Source organism: Cyprinodon variegatus, unplaced genomic scaffold, assembly GCF_000732505.1.
Source record: "Cyprinodon variegatus isolate N-32 unplaced genomic scaffold, C_variegatus-1.0 Scaffold21, whole genome shotgun sequence".
NCBI lineage: Eukaryota > Metazoa > Chordata > Actinopteri > Cyprinodontiformes > Cyprinodontidae > Cyprinodon > Cyprinodon variegatus.
In genome coordinates, this window is record NW_015150474.1 from 482,671 (window position 1) to 500,608 (window position 17,938).

Genomic DNA, 17,938 nt, shown 5'->3' on the forward strand with positions numbered 1-17,938 from the left:
GTGGGGAGAAAATGCAGAGCACTTTTTTTTCTAAGATGCAAATTGTGAATGTTCCTGTTTCTTTGCTTTCCTCTATAAAGCTGTAAACACTCGTGCCAAGTAACAGGCACTGACTTTGCCCCCAGCATACGGGCTGAGTGGGAGTCCAGATTTTTTTTTTTTTGGGGAGGGTGGACCAGCTGGGTAGCGCACCAAATATTTCCTGGGGGTGGAGACTTAATTTGAATGATTGTAGTGATGTGTATGCATGTGTTAGTGTCTCCAAAGGCTTTCTGGAGTGCGGTGAGGTTGGGTTGTTCTGTTCACAGCCAGTCAAGCCTGTCCCGTCCCGCCCTCCTCCTCTTCCCCCCTCTTTTTCCCCATTCTGTGGTGGTCCTCTTATTGTGAGTTGAAAATCTGTTACCCTGCCACCTAGTTCATTATCAACGCCCCACTGTTGTACACCTTTAAAGAACTCTATCTACACATGAGAGGAAGAGTCCTTTTATGTATGTGTGCATAAACCCCCTTTGCTGTTATATTGTAATCCTATTAGCAAACGTCTTTGTTCTTCCAAATAATAATTATTTCTGCATAGCATTATAGTAAATTTAAGATTCTTCTCTATGGCAGCATCCATTGCTCAGTTTAATTCAAAATGGCATTTAGTTAGAAATGCATTATTTTAAGTAGGTGCTGTAGGAATGAGCTGAGCACATGCAGTGATCAATACACTCTAGATTTTTTTTTTAAGCATTTTTTTCATCCTCTACATTAAAGGAGAGCACAGTTTTTTTTTTGTTAGTTTTTTTTTTACTTTTATTTTATTTATTTATTTTTTTAAAGAAAGCCTATTTGATACACCTGAAACTAATTTTTTTTTTTCATAGATAAGTGCCTTTCAGTTTGCATGTTTTCTGTTGGGATGTAGGATAAATTAAAACTAATATAATCATGATATAAAACATCTCAGTTCGCTACTTTACTGTGGTTTTCTTTAGTTCAAATAGAATATACATGCTTTACTCAGCTCTCTGCTTGGTTAAGTATAAAAGAGAATAAGATGGATACCAAGTAATATTAACAGCAGAAAGGGAATGGTGTGTTATTCAATAAAAAGATAAAGTGTACCTGATCAAGGTTTGCTTGTATTCAGTTTAGCACTACCATCTGTATTTTAGGCAAAAAGAAGCCTTGCCTAAAATTTTCCACCACTGAAATTGTACTGGTATATAGATGCTGTAATTTGACCAAATGATGAAAGTTTTTTACTGTAGCTCTTTTCTTTCTATAACAGGAACCATCATTTGGACAATAGAGTATCATTGACAGGGCCTGTTCTAAAAGTTGCCTATTATTCATTTGTGATGGGATTTGTGATTTGCAATGTCCAGAATGATTAGAAATAGTCTTTAATCAAAGCTCTTTTTTTTTTTTTTTTCTCCCTGCCATTTATGTTTACATTTTGGTAATGCAGCTTTGGATAAAAAAGTGCTTTCATGTTTATTTTATCACACCTACAGTACATGTTAAAACCAGAAAAGGGTAAGCTAAATAGAAAGAAAACAAAAGCTTTTTTATTTTGATGTTTTTCTTGAAGAAAAAAAGTTATTGGAACCAACCAGACTCATGTGTAAAAATAATTGCCTTTTAAACCTAATTAATTGTTGTCCAAACATAAAAAAGGTTAAAATTATACAGGAAACGATACATGATGGGGGAACATGATGATCAGAGGCTGAATTGCTTCTTCTGCACCTCGATGACTTGAACCACAGACTTTGCTCTCTAGTAAAAAGATCTTTAAAAACATTGAGAAGCTTAAACATACTTGAGTTACGCAGCAGGAATTTGATCTAAAGCTTGATCCAGGTTGATCTCTGAATAAGCTGCTCTAGTGGTAAGTCACCCTTCCTGCAAACACGAAGCCTGGGTTCGTATCCCAGCTGCGGGGAATGAGCTGCCAGTGTGCCTTCACGCTAATGCCTGCTTTGGGTAGTGGTGGCCTAGAGCTTAGGGCATTGTGCTTGGAATCCAGAGGCTCTTCGTTCAAGCCCCACTCCCACAGACTGCCACTCTGGGTCCCTGAGCAAGACCCTTTACCCCCACATCGCTGCCCCGGCACCGCACAATGGCAGCCCACTGCTACCCAAGGAGATGGGTTAAATGCAGAGTTCATTTTGTCCGTCTGTACTAGTTGCAGTGTAATGACAATAAAAACGCTGGGGGAAAAAAGACAAGAAAATAAGGGATTTGTGGTGCCTTAGTCACAATATGGACTTATATCTAAATAAGAAGCTGTGACAAGATGAGGCCTTAAATTGCTCATTCATGCTGGACAATCCTCCATTATTGCCCTCCAAGAAATGTTGATAGTGTTTGCACATTTATTAGCAGATATGTAAAACATGGTTGAAAAATGAAGCCATCTACTGAGCGAAATGCTTTTAAACAAAATGCTGACATGACGTTTGTTGAGTTGACCTTTCTTTCTCCACTGCCACTGGTCAACTAAAAAAACAGAACTTTACTAAAGAACAGACTTTAAGGTCATTAATTGTTTTAGCCTCACTTCCCTGCTACCTTTTTAAAAGCTGCATGATGGGACGTAGGGCTCCACATTGAACCGCTCTACATGTGTGCACAGGTTAAAAAAAATGTCTTATGCCAAATATTTTTCACTATGGTAACATCTCTCTCTACTTCTTAAATATTTAGTTCATTGTTTTTTTTTTCTTTTGAGCCTTTTTGTAAATAAGCTTTACTTTTCCAGCATAGTCTGCATTCTTGGGAAACGTTGTTTTTCTATTTAAGTGGTCATAAAATGCTTCTGTGGGTCTATGTTGAAATCCTTGACATTGTTCTCAGCGCTGTTGGCCAAGAACATGAGGTGCTGCTTCGTGACAAGCTGATGGAGAGAAATCTTTCATTTCTTGGTGAGCAATTTTCACTTTTTAAATATAGGTATGAGGTAGTTCTTTAGCTTTGCTTTTTGATTTTTTTTAACAAATTGTATAATTACTTGATCTTTTTTTTCCAGTTCTAGTTAGTTGTTTTGATGCATGTATGATAGCTGCTAAAGTCTATGTCTCTGGTTCCATAGTCCATTTACTCCAGTTCAATTTGAAGGTTTTTTTTTCATCCTTTTGATCATTACTATTTTACAATTTTAAAAGTTTTCCACAAGTAAGAAAGTTGTTGATCTTTATTTTTTATCAGATAATTCAGAAAGGATGTCAGTTATATATATATTTTTCATTATTGTTTTAGCTGAATCACAAATCTGCTGGTAATACTTTGAATATTACCTAAAAATACTATTTTTTCTGAATTGTTTTTTATAATTTAAACTGTTTTCAAATTCCTTTTTAAATGGAAGACGATCTCAACATAACAGAGCCTTTGAGACTTGGCTTTGAGATTTCCAAAAAACTGCCAAAACCCTTTTGGAAGTCTGGGAACTGAGCCTAGGATAGACTGCTTTTTGGAATGGAACACATAGTCTGTATTTTTAGTTATTGCCAACTTTTTTATTGCTAATATATGACTCTGAAGCTAAAACTGTGTGTGAAAGCAAAAGCCCTATGACTGCTGCTGGTCTGAAAAGATTAAAAACATATTTTTATGCTTTCTTATTAGGGATGCAACAACTGGTTGTCCCAATTTCCTTGAGATTCAGGAAACTGATCTTTTCCACCAATCTTGTCTAACTACACAAAAGAAAAACAAAACAAAAAACAGCCTACTATGATTTCAAGGCTTTTAATTTATATTTGAGAGCACATATGCAGTTAAAACAAGTTTGTGTTTGTTTCACAGATATTGTTTGTTTTTTGTACGAAATAAGATTGAAACATTACGGATGTATTATAAGCATATTGCACCTGACAGTGTCAGGTATAAAAGGAAACTGATATTGGCCAAAATCGGAGTCTGCAGGCTTTTTAAAGATCAGTCAGCAGCCAGAAACTGCAATAGGTGCACAACCAACTCTTAGGTAACATTATGTTTGTTAAATAAATAACAAACCAGAATCACCCACAATATGTATCACCAGGTCAAAGATTAAAAAAAGATTAAAGGTAGAATATCTGACCCGTTTTCTCACACTTACTAGTTAAAAAGAATCGAGCTGAATTTTCAAGTCTCGCTTCCTCCCACCACTCCAAGGTCAGATAAATGATGAAAGATAAAAGTCATTCCCTCCTTCATTGAGACCAAATCATTTATTTGGAAATAGAGAGCTGACCTTTCTTCAGGGCTGCACAGAGGACCGTTCTAAAACTGAGTTTGAGGGGCATGGGGGCCACTGAAGCAGCCTCACCCCATCTGATAAATGGATTGGAAATAAGCTACCCAACAGCAGGGATGGCCCATTAATTTTAATCAAAGCTGATGTAAAAAGGCGATCATATCCTCATGCTCAGTGTGTGTGAGTAGAAGCTTCAATGCTATGACACACACACATGCGTTTACAACTGAATCACCACATTCAGGGTGCCCCTCCATACCACAGGCCTCTGGCAGCTCTTACTGACCTCTCTCGGCTCTCTTCCTTCACCCTTGGCTGATGATGCTACCTCCTTCCCGCCACCCTCCATCTCTCCTCAATTCCTTTCCATGCCCCATTAGTTGAGCTTGGCTGAAGACAAAGAGGCAGGCCCTTGGAACTGAATGACCTGGTCAGCCTGAGATTTAATGGAGAAATCAGGTGTTGTAGATATAATGACCAGAGCACAGCAGAAGTCAAGGACAGTGGCTGCAGCATGCACAGTCAGGGGTCAAGCTTACAGAGGTATAATGCCAAAGCCATCCTCGTCCAGCAATATATTATCTAAAGTAAAGCCAAACTTCGTCCTGAAGCTAAAGCTTTGTAATTAAGCATGACACGCTCTAGTGCAAAGACTGCAAACATGGAACATGCCCATATAGCTATTGTAATAAACTTTTTGTCCTCAGCTGCAGTTTTCTCCAGTATTACATTAAAATTAGATCAATGACCATTTGTGATGTGTGCGTTTTGTAAAAGTGCTCAAACTTGAAATCAAAATAAGATAAATGGACAAAAAAAAAATTATCTTAGGTGGAAAATATGAAACATCTCTATTTTATATCTCTTAGATGAAAACCAGCTGAGAACTATGGGCTATGACAAAACGCCGGATATCATCTTAGAGGTGCCTGTTGGTGAGTACACATAGAAAGTTCTTGGATAAATTACATGGAGCTAGTTATTGCTGGTTTCATGCATAATTTTAAATACAAATCTTTAATAAATTAGATTGTCAGTGAAGATTTTATTCATTTTAGTTAATCTATTCTAATGGCAAAAACCTAGAAATTTATTTGATTAAACACTTCCGATTTATATTATTGCAGTTTATGGCTCTAGGAAAACATAAAGAATAATATTTAAATCAAAAGGACCAGCAAAATCTTAAATAATAATTTTCTGTAGGGTGACCTAGTTTAGATAGACTAACAGTATACAGTGGGGCCAAAAAGTATTTAGTCAAGCACTGATTGTGCACGTTCTCCTACTTCGAATAATGAGAGAGGTCTGTAAGTTTCATCATAGGTACATTTCAACTATAAGTGAAAAAATGAGGAAAAATATCCAGGAAATCATATTGTAGGATTTTTATGAATGTATTTGTGCCAGCTACAGTGTGTGCAAACCTGGTGAAGACTTGCAGGAAATGTTAGACCTCTGTCATTGCCCACAAATGTTATGTTACAAAGTATTGATTGGAACTTTAGTTACTGACCAAATGAATGTACAGGCCCTAATAAGGTCATAGTATATTTTTAAACCTGTATCATTCCTTTTGCACCATGCAATCCTCAGATTTTCTTAGAATCTTAATTTGGTTTTAAATAACTTTGTCATGCTTATCAAAATTAATACCTGAACATTCTTTCTCTTTCATTCAGTTACTTGCAGTGTCAATTACTGACATTTTGTGGATTTTTCAAGATATACCCATTTGACAAAAGTCTCTGTTTTTCATTTAATAAAGCTGTAGAAGGACACATCATACACTGGATTGAAAGCAAAGCATCTTTTGGGGATGATCACAGCCATCGAACCTACCTCAATGAGCAGTTCTGGAGCTACTGGAACAGGTCAGCTTTGTTTTACCTGCCATTATTTCCTCAACTTACCTTCTTTTTGTATTATTAACCACAAACCACCGTCAACTGTGCACTAATAAAAGCTGCTCGTATCTTTTACCAACAACTCTCACCACTTCCTCCCTGGTACGGGTTGCTTTTACCACAGAATTCCTCATGGTGCCTCCTTTTTTTGCGCTACTTCCACATTCGCCCCTGTTATTAGAACTCTTTGCTGTCCGAATGGCCTTTCTGCAGGTTCGATTGTTTGGCAGAATACAGACATTGTGTTGGAAGGAAAGCTAGGAAGTGGGTGATTAATGCATTACATCTGTTGTCATGAGAACTTTTGGACAGGAACAAGCCTTTTGTGGTCTGACCGTTGTAGGAACCAACTTGTGTGTGTGCTCACATTTCTGAATGAATTGCTGGAATGATGATGTCATTGCCAGTTAAACAAAATCTGGGATTTTTTTTTTCCTGCTGTGAAACCGTACTGTTTAAAACAAGTGTAGAAACCATCAAAAGTATTTGTTTGGACTCATAGTACAGATCTAAAGCAAGAGGGTAAAAGTCAGATTTCCCAATCAGTTCTTTTTGAAAGCCTAGAAAAAAATACTTAAATACTTTAAAAAAAGAATATTTGTTTAGTATAGCTGTCAGTTTTGTAAAGATTTTTTTTTAACCAATGGATATAATAAGAAACCTGTGTAATAGCAAACAGACTGGTGGTTCATATCCATGCCTCTCTTGGCACTGGACCGCAGTACCTCACTACAGCACTGATTCCAATCAGCTGTGATGGCCATCTGACATTTAGTGACATGGCAGTGGATTGCCAGGAGGGGCCTTTCTTAGGCGTTGTGTCCAAAACCCTGGCAGAGACGAGCTGTCTTTGTATGTTTTTGGCTCTTGTGTAGTTCCACATTAGGATCACATTTCTGGATGGATTAAGGGAAAAAAGTCTGAAGGGGAAAACACTTTATGGACTTTCAAACCTACTTAAAACTAGAGTAGCCAAAAGTCGCTGCTGTGGGGCAAAGGTATTTAGCTTGTACTCTTATATGCTGTGTTGACCTCTTCAGTGTAGACAAATATTATGCTGGGGAAAAAAATATATATATTTATTTAAATATTTATTTATTTATTTTTATGGTGTTAAAGGTGACACCTATTCAGCATCTTTTTATTTTCTCCTGATGTAATCTAAGTTTGTGACAAAGGAACTGTGTCAGGCTTTCAGCTAGGAATATTTCATAGGGTGTACACCTTGGTGTATCACATCTTAAGGCTTTTTCCTGCATTTTGAGGTGGAATGCAGCTAACTTAGGGTGACCAAACGTCCATATTTCCCGGGACATATCCGTATTTCACGTCCTGTCCCGGGCGTCCAGGTTTTTTTTTAGAAAGTGAGGAAATGTCCTGATTTTTTAAATTACCTCAATTGGACCATTAAATTTACAGGCCTTAGGGCACTGCGCACGACGCTGCGTGTGATGTAATCCCTGAGCCGCGTCAGTGCGGGCAGCCCTGTTCTTAATCAGAATATAGATACTGTAGCGTGGCTGTCAGTACACCAACAACATGCAAAAGCACAAATGTATGTTTACCGACGATTTAAAAAGAGTTTCCCCGCTTTCAGACCGGGTCGAGACAAACGGGAGGCCTTGTGAACAGTGTGCAAAGCAGGCACACATGGCTCGGTGTCCAATGGAGTAGCAAGGAATCTGAAAAGCCACCTGGACACCGAAAGTAAAGATAGTCTATTGATATGTTTGTTCATTTTTGGTACATTTTGAGTTATTTTTGCTACACAAGAGGTATTTTTTGGTAATTAGCTCATTTGTTCATTTATTTTATCCAATAGCCTACAGAACAGACATTATTTCGTTTATTGCTGAGGCTGGGTATCATCTGTTATTGGGAGTTGAGAGTTATTGTTTACTTTTATTGTTAAGTGAGGGATGTTTAGATGAGACATTATTTTTTTCATTGTGCTATTCATTCATTACAGGAATTGTTAAGCATTACAACACTACTTTTGTCCTGATTATGGGAAGTATGTGTGCTTGACTAGAGGTGGATTTCATTAGGAAGACGAGATGATTTTTAGATACAATATTATGTTTCATAAATTAATTCAAACAATCAGAAAGTGTAATGCTACGTTCACACCACAAGCAAATTAGAGCAGCAAAAAAAGCATCTGCTGCTTTATTTTTGATGCTTGTACACATTAAGGTCAGACGTGCCTCAAGATCATCTTTGATGTTCCTGAGATTCGTCTATTGTTTTTACAGATGCATCTACTGCTTGGGCTGCTCCTGTGTTCAATGGCAAAGAGTGGAATTGCTATATTCTCTGTGATCAGTGGGTAAAAGGTAGTTTAATATGTTTTTAAGTGAGAAAGTACACATGTGCAGTCAGTTCATCAAGATTACGAGCCTGCCTTAATATATTACTTCGATTTCAGAGGCGCTCAGACCCCATATAGGAATCCCCAGCAGCAAAAAATGTATTTTTCCAAATCCAGCATCTACTGCTTGGGAAATTTTGAACATTTAAGTGAAGTTTTTTTAGTAAAGGGTGTACAATGTACAGCCGTAGACATTGGTATCTATAAAAGCCTTAACTGTCTTGGGAATTGATTTCAGTTGTCTGGAACCGATCTTGATCAAAATTGATTCCAGACAACTGAGCTTTGACCTGCTCCAGATATTACTTCTCAGTCATATTATCACTTTTCCTTACAGATGACTATGAGTGCTTTATGTAGAGGAACTGTAATCCATTGCCAAACTGATCTGAAGTGTACTGTTGGCTTTATGAAATGACAGATGATTGATACATATGTCCTGTAGCAGGCAGCATCGTTTCATAGCCCAAAATGTTTGGTAACCTAAAATTAGAGCCTAAAAAATCCCTCCCAAAAATAATTACGTTTCAATGGAAAACGCTTTATATCATTCAGCTGTATCAATTAGCTGTTTAATTTCAGTTAAGATCCCAAGGTCGTGATTAATAATACGTTTTTTTTTTTTTTTTTTTTTTAGTTTAAAATCAGGTTTCGAGTGTATGCAGGTGTAAAACTTGTGGTTTCAATTATTGTAATTGTAAGAACTCCATAATGTCAATTCAAGTTCAGTGAAACCTACCTTTTTCAGCAATAGATAGTAACTGCCGAGAGGCTTACCAGCTTTTGCCAGCAGACCCAAACTTTATGATGGGATGGTTTCTGTCATTCCAATCTATGCTACTCTTAAATTTTAGCCTTAAGGTACAGTATGTTGCATTTATTTTGACTGGCATTGTCTTGTCCAAGTGTATTAAGGTTCTAACCGAGTAGGTCCAGAAGCAAATTATGTAAAGAACAAAGTAAAAAGCTCTTAGTGGTACCTTTATCTAAAAGTCGTGTAACTTTTTAAATACGATGATTATTAGGTTTTGTAATCTTTGTTATGGCGTGGTATGCACACAAAAATTTTGAGCATAGAAAGTGAAAATGCATGTTTTAGTTCTCTAAGTGAAAAGCGGGCAGTAAGGGAGGGATCAGATTAATTTATTCCTTCGTATCTCACCTCCTATTGGGTTTTGTTTTCTGGGAAAGCTTTAAGCAGGGACATTTGGTTTATTTGCCCATTCCTTCATCCTTCAAAATCTGATTTTAGACCTTGACTTTAAACTGCTTTCTTTGTTATTGCCCTTGGAATTGCACACCGCTCTTTGTAATTACCTCATTGCTTCTGATTGACGTTTTCAGTGATTTGCTTATTTTTTCATGAATTCCCTCTTTGCTTTAACTGAGCCGCTTCACCCAGTGCTCGTGTTAATTGTTCTTCGGTTGCCTTCAAGCAAAGTGTAGTCGGGGCATGTTTTTGTAGACTGGAAGAAAAAAAAATAAAACATAACTGATTTTCCCTCCAAAGCCCTCAACAACTGCATTTATCATCCAAGCAATAGTCTTGCCAACACACTAACCCCATAATGAACCCCTCTTCAGTGGAGTGAGGGGTAATGACGCTTCACCTACAATGCTACCAAGAAAAGAAGACAGCGGATGGAAAAAGGGAGAGGAAAGCAGCCTGGTGCAGATTCAGATGCTACGTTCAGGCCCAGTGCCTGGATGAGATGGCGAAGCAGCGGCTATTGGTGTCTTCCAGCCATCAATCTTTAGCTGGTGGCGTTCCAGAGCCGACGAGCCCTCCGCTCTGACGGATGTTCAGATAATTGAGCGATCTATCTTGCCCAACTATCAGAGTTGCATAAAAATTATTCACCTGCTTGTGAATATTAAACACATAATGAGCTTTTCATGTGTTTTAGGACAAGTGCGTAAGGTTAAGCACAGCATGGAGAGAAATATGTACTCCTGTGTGCTTATTAACTTAACTGTGCCATCTAATATACGGTGAACTTTGTCAGGGTTGCCAAGGGTTCTCCCACAAAGCAAACAAACCATAATCAAGGTTCTGGTCTACACATGTCATCATGTGATTTTTGATATCCAAGGAAAAGCAGTTTTGACTGCAAAATCTAGTTCAACTGTCTATATTTGGTGAAAGATGGAGTTGGGCAAAAACAGTACAACCTGTATTGCTTTAATTTCAATTTACTTAAAAATAAAGTTTTTCATCTTGATGCAAAATTTGAAGGAATATTTTGTGCCATTTTTTTTTCTTTTCATTTCTGCTCTGATTTTTTTCTTTCAGTAAATTGTTTCTTTTAGAGTATTTTTACCCCAGTTAGGTATTACTCAGTTTTTGAATTAGTTGGCTTTTTTTGGTTATCTAGTTAATCATAGTTAATCTGATAAATTTTCTTTCAGCCCTTATGCACACTTCATTGTAATTTAGCATGCAGTGGTGCTTGAATTGCAGTGTGCAAAATATATTGACTGTGGTAGAGACACACAAAATTATTGGCGCTAATTTTTTTTTTTTTTTTTTTTTTTTTTTCATTTTTTCTTGTTTCCATATCAGCAGATACAAAACATACATTCACCAATTCATTAGTGTATTCAGCAGCCATGCCTTGAGATTGTGTAAAGTGCATTTATTGCTGCTCCCTCCATTTTTTATTCATTATTAGTCTTTAACTTGTTAATTGATATTTATTTTTGTTTAAACTGAGCATAGTTTAGCATTTGTCATCACCTTTTCATTTTTATCATGTTAATGGGGAAAGAAAAAGCAACATTGGCCTGGAAAATTGGCCCCAGATTTTAGCAGCGCATATAAATATTGGTCAATCAATAGACTGCAGTTTTTCGTGGTGCAAAAATAAGCGGAATTTGTGTTGCAGTTCATGTAAATTGAAGTGCACTAAAAGCAAGTCAAAATGAGTGGCTATGTGCTTATTTCAGGGCATGTTTTATGTTCCACAGATTTGCACTGCAGTATCATCTGACTTTAATTAATTTATTAGAAGCTAAGATGACCATATAAATTCTGAATAAGCATGTTTGCCACCACCTTTCTCTTCCTTGGGTCACCATTCACTGAAATTTGGATCATATGCAAGGATGTATGGCAGTGATCTGCATGCAGCTGGGTAATACATTATCCAAAAAAATTTGAATATGATTGTTTCTACCAAAGGCTTCATTCAAGCAGCTCTTTCTAATTTTAATATTGTGATATTTAGAAATGGATGATTTTATTTTGAAGCCCTTAGATATTCAAACTTTATTAAACTATGATGTTGTCTAAAATGTGATCTCATCAAAATGAATTTAGGTACCAGTCAAGGATCGCACAATCCTTACCAACATAAATCAGCTATGCAATTCATGAAGTGCAAATATGTCAGAGTTGAAAATGTTGGCTCTCATAATAGAAGCTTGAAAAGGTTAGATCTGATAAAAAGCTGTCAGCCTTCCACAAAACATGATTTATAGCAAAATAATGGACTGTATGGCTCATTTCTCTCCCGTATGAAATGGGGGGGTAATACTTTTTGGTTTGATGCTATACATGACCAATTTGAAATTTGTTATGGGGTTGATTGCACATGCAAATACAATGGTTTACTTTTTGTCTCGTTAAATCATTTTAAAAGTTACATCTTGGAGTGATTTGTAGATTTGTAGTCTTATGTATTTGCAGCAAATAATCATTATGCTTTTAAAGCACATACTTTGTAGATCTTAATATAGATCTGTCCTTTGGGGTTCTTTGTTACACTTTTCATATACATAATGGAGGCAATACTATGATTACTGAGGAAGTAAGGGTTTTGAACGATTATCTGGTGATTTGTATAGCATCAGCAATCTGGTCTGTGACAAGCTGTCTAACAAATGGGTAGAAAATGATTTATGTGGCATTTTGCTGTCACTGGCACCAATTGGCATTGGAAATCCTTTTCTTCGTTTGGGCTTCTTTTCTAGTTGAATCTAACATTATATCGACGTTTTTAGTCTCAGCATGTCCATTGATTCAGGACAATAAATCTTTTATTTAATATATTTTAAATTGCTATCAATTTTCTTATAATGGTTAATAGTTGAAGGTATAAACGTGTTTAGACCAATGTTAATATAGTTTACTGACCTTGACCTGGCTGATGTTTTGGTCACATTTGAATGTTGGTGGGGCTTTCATACATACTCATGATGGCATGAGATGGACCCTACGACCTAGACAAGTGGCTTAGGTAGTGCAGATCATCTAGAATAGCTAATCAATGCTTTATCAAGGCTTGCTGTGGCTGTCAGTGTACACTAGGCCAGTACATCAGACCAGTACACCAAGAGATGTGAAGGAGGCCATAAGAGGGGAAAAAACCCAGGAGTGGGACCGGTACAGTTAGAAACAGTTAGAACCTGAATGCATGAGGATGGAATGAGGAACCAACCTCCACAGATGGGGTTGTCCTCACAGCCCAACACCATGCAGGATGCTAGGCATTTGCCAGAGAACACCAGGAATAGCAAATTCTCTACTGGCACATTGTGTTCTTCACAGATGAAAGCACATTAAAACCTAGCACGTAACAGAATCTGGAGACACTGTGGAGAGTGATATGCTGCCTGCAAAGTCCTTCAGCATCGTCAGTTTGGCAATGGGTCAGTAATGGTGTCGGAAGACATTTCTTTGGAGGGCCGCACAGCCCTTCATGTGCTCACCAGAGGTAGCATTACTGCCATTAGTTACCAAGATGAGATCCTCAGACCCCTTGCAAGACCATATGCTAGTTAAGTTGGTGCTTGGTCCCTGCTAATGCAGGACAATGCAAGACCTAGTGTGTCTTGAGTGTGTCAGCAGTTTCTGCAAGATGAAGACATTGAAGCTATGGAATGGCCTGTCCCCTGGACCTGAATCCAATTGAGCACATCTGGGACACCATGTCTCAATCCATCAACCAATGCCACATTGCACCACAGACATTCCAAGAGTTGGCAGAAGCTTTAGTTCAGGTTTGGAAGGAGATCCCTAATTTTGTGCTGTTTTGAGGACATTACATCAAACTTGGATTAGCCTGTATTGTGTCATTCCACTTTAATTTTGTGTGTGACTCCAAATATAGGCCTCCATTGGTTAATACATTTGATTTCCATTCATGGTTTTTGTGTTGTGTACAGAACTAAGTATTTAATGAGAATATTTCATTCAGATCTAGGATGTGTTACTTGAGTTTCCCATTTATTTTTTTGAGCAGTGTGCTTTTATTCACTTTTACTTTGTAGTTGCATATACCAATCAGATGTTTAAAATTGCTTTCTCCAACACCACTACCAGCATTCTCTGTGCTTTGAAAAAGCAAGTTGCTATTTCTCAACTCGTCACAGGGAGAAGAGGGGGGTGCATTCCTTGGGGTTACAGGTGCTGATGAGTCTTGTTCAGGACAAGATGCTGTCTGTCTTGACTCACAACTTATGATCAGTTGGGAAGCTGTTCATACTGACAGGTGGGGGCCGTGGGCTGGGTGAGTACTTGTTGGATGATTTCTCTTTAGTTGGAAAAAGAACCGAGGTCCACACACAGGATCCTGGAGTACCACCTTGGGTGGACCAGGTATGCAAGATTAAGTGAAGGCTCAAGTGAACTGTGTCATCTGCTAGTATACTCTGTAAGTAAAATACACGGGTTCAGTAGGGGGCCTGTTATGTCCTTCATATGCCATAATATTCATAAAACCAGGCACTCAAACAATATTAAAGACTACAGATCTGAAATAATTTGGTTACCACGGGCATTGTGGAGAAATACCATCAAGACCTGGAGCTTTTTTTCCATGTCTGATTTTGGAAGATCCTTTTTACATCTTCTGTGACCTGGAGTGTTGGCAGGGCTTTAGATAGGAGTCGGGAAGGTGTTGGTAGACCTGCTGTGTGTGAGTGTGGTGTGAACTGCAGATTTTTAAACTTATAGAAAAAGCAGTTAGGATAGGGTTGGGCTCCTTTAGTTAATAACGGACTTAAAAGCAGCAGATGGATCAATAGACAAGAACATGGTCACTGCTTTTGTAAGTGCCTCTGTTGGGTTGTCCCTATAGGTGGTTTTGAAGGCATAAAAGGTCTGTAAAAACAAAAGCTCTTGAAAACTAGGATATCAGGAAAACTGTCTGGTTCTATGAAAACTAGAGAGAAACTGCTTAAATAGGTCACCCAAACATTTAGGGGTTGTTCTTATTAAAATATCTGCAGTATAGAATCAATGACCAAGAGAGATACACCAAAATACACAAACTAGGGAACTGTTCATGGTGCCATCCTGGTCTTGCATGTTATTATTAATTTCCTTAAGAAACTGTTGAGGCCTTCACAGTGCAGCTGGATTTATACTGAGAATAAGTTACGCATATGTTGACTTTACTAATTAATGTAACTAATGATACCATTAGTTTCACTGGATATAATACTTTGTTGCCAGAGTAATTTTTTTTATTATATATGTTATTATTAGTTAAAACATTTATCTTCTTGCCTTTCATAATTATGTACTACTTTTGATTGGTTTGCACTTTGCAGCAGTAAAGTGTTATAATATACATCAAAATACATGACTCTTATGTGATAAACTCGAGGAAAATGTATACTTTTTTTTAAGGCACTTTATACAGTTAACATATGTGCCTGCAGCCTGTCATCTTGTGTATGCCTGTGCCATAAAGTAGAAGGATACGATTAATAACAGCTTCTGCAGCTGGTGCATCACTAATCCAGAGCAGACACTGGATGTCACCTGAGAAGGGGTGCCCACATGTCGTTGTTTCTGATGATACGATTTTGCTGGACATTGCATGTCGCTACTGAGAACAGATCCTGGTTTTCCTGGGATTACAAAGTGACAATTCATAGGCTTGTGCTCTGCCTCCGTTTAACTGAGGTTTTTGGAAAAATGTATACAGCAGATTTTGGATGAAACATGAACACCTTAGTAGTGTTTTTCTTAAAGAAGATCTAATGATCACAGTAATTTGACTGCTGTTAGGGCATTTTTAATATCATGGTGATAAAACAAGGACAAATGATTAAATCCATAAATAATGAAATTTTTCAATCTCAACATACCGTACATGCTTTCTCAGAAGTCACAGAAGGTAGTAAAATCAATTCAAATAGATGCAAAATAACCAAAATATAACACAACACTCTAACAATATTTTAAAGCTATCTAAGGTTTATGTTTTAAAAAGCAAATATTCCAGAAATCTAAAATTAACAAGGGAAAAAATGTGCAGACAAAACTTGTCTTTAGAAGTGTTTTCTTCCCCAAAAAGCATCGGATTCGTAGAAAGTGATCTTTAAAAATTCTTACTTTGAATTAGTTTTTTAAATTGTAGGCAAGGTGACTTTTTATGGTAACTATATTTGTTTTAATGTTTTGTTGTTCAGTTTTTCCAGAGTAAGACAGAAAAGCAAGTAAGCCTTTCTCTTATATATAATAAATGATGCGCCATGCAGTGAAGGAACGTGGCCTTTCATTGTTTCCTTTGTTATGACATCCTCCGTAGAATATTCCTCTACCATAAAAAATGTTTCACTGTGGTGGCTCCTTAAGGGCTTTGCAAGTGTTTGTTTTAGGGCGCAGTAACACACAGAAGTGCAATGCTGGCCCCCAAAGCACAGGCAAAGTGGAATATTAATGACAAATGACAAGTCGGCTCTGATGCTTCAAGGATTTCATGCTTTTAAGGGTGTTCGTTTTGGCGCATTGTTTAAGGCGTCTGGGGTGTAATCGTCACTCGCAGGGCTGTTGCAGCCTGAGGATTTAGCTCAGGTTAAGCCTCCGTGTCTGCTGTTTATTTTAGTCAGTTTGTTTGTGCGCATTATCCAAATTTGTCATTTACCGCTGAGCGTAAGAGCCACTTTGACATGGTCGCTGTTTGTATGAACGAGGAGCGGGAAAGGCAGCAGTATATACTCCTCCCCCTGTCTCTGCGTTTCCTGTGACACTTTGAGATGGAGAGGAGAGCCTCAAGTAAAATGAGGTGTGAGCATGTCTACTCCATGAATTCCTGTTTCGCTATGGAACTTTCTTTAAGATGAACGTGCATTTTTTTGTCAGCTTTCACAATGTATGTCGTCACAGTTGCAGAGACACTTTTTTCACCCTCAGTTTCTCTGCCTTGCTGTCTCTTCCCAGTCCTTTTTTTAATCTACATTGACCTTCTGGGTTTTATTCCAGTAAGAAGTCAGCAGCATTTATCAGAAGGATGCCAAAAAGAGGCTAAGACACATGCAGACTTTTTGTAGCCATCACTCCAACAGATCCCCTTAATTCTAAAACAGATTTGAGTTATATTAACCAGATAATATTTTTAAATCTGTAGAATGGAGCCACATAAACTCACCAACCATTTCATCAGGTACACCTTGCTTCAATGATTTAACATAATTCCAGAAATATCCCTGCATGATTAGGATCTGTATAATGCATTTGCTACATATTTGTCGTCGCACATCCCTGATGTGGCTATCACATTCCACCAAATCCAAATAGTTGGTTGGATGGGATTTGGTGAATATATTGCCAAATTAGGAAAATGAACCCATTGTTATGCTGATGAAATCAATCTGGAAGGTTTCAAGCTGTGTTACGTGATAAACAATAGCCTCAATAGATGGGCTTTTTCATGAGTCAAAAGTGTGCCCATAAAACATTTACCGTACACCATTTCACCACCACATCCAGCCTGAAATGTGTATACAGGTAGGAATGATCAGCCCTTTCATGTCTGACTTTTATGAGACATTTTTGGCCAAATGAACTCAACTCTTTGGTCGTTTCACAATATGTGTATTTGTGTGTTCTTGTGTACTTGTGAAATGTCACCAGCCTCAGCCCTAGTACTGTTACAATTCACAAGAACACAAGACGGAGATTGGACAAAGTCCCCGGATATTCTCGTCCCTCTCTCTTTACCGAGCATGAGTCAGAGCAGACTTTTCTCAATATTGACAGCCCTCCCAGCATGCACCTGGGCAGCAGCTTCCAGTGGAGTGCTCACAAAGCTCACTGTTTAATTAAAAGTTCTCTTTTATCATTTGAGGCGAGGACTTTATACTTTTAAACATCACCATATGGCCCATGTACTCATTAAGTGCATCATTTAAAAGAAATTTCCGATGTTGAGAGGACCAGGGAAACCAGCGGGCCTCCAAGGCTAACCGCAGCCAGGGCTATCCGCAGCCCGTCTGCAGCAGCCCTCTCTCAGCAGAGCTGTGTGTAAAGGTGGCTTTGATGGCGTTTTATTTTTGCTTTATTTGGCAAAACATTCATTTGATTTGTATTGATCTGACTGTTAATTATTATTCCCCCACTACATTAAAAAATGTGAGATTTTTGTTATATATCTAGAGACTATTAATAACAGGAGGTGAAATGCAGCCCCAGACTAG

General features: G+C 37.8%; 1 protein-coding gene across 3 annotated transcripts in view; it reads left to right on the top strand.

Annotated features, from left to right (window-relative positions):
* The window catches only part of LOC107094438 (chromosome unknown open reading frame, human C15orf41), an 83,572-nt gene that overhangs the window by 34,018 nt on the left and 31,616 nt on the right, over positions 1-17,938 (top strand). For 2 of the 3 annotated variants that reach the window (XM_015390030.1, XM_015390045.1), the window contains 3 exons: positions 2,848-2,915; positions 5,101-5,166; positions 6,000-6,105. In XM_015390030.1, coding sequence (XP_015245516.1) covers positions 2,848-2,915; positions 5,101-5,166; positions 6,000-6,105 — 240 coding nt within the window. The remainder of the gene's footprint in view (positions 1-2,847; positions 2,916-5,100; positions 5,167-5,999; positions 6,106-17,938) is intronic. The other variant, XM_015390037.1, reaches the window with a different exon arrangement.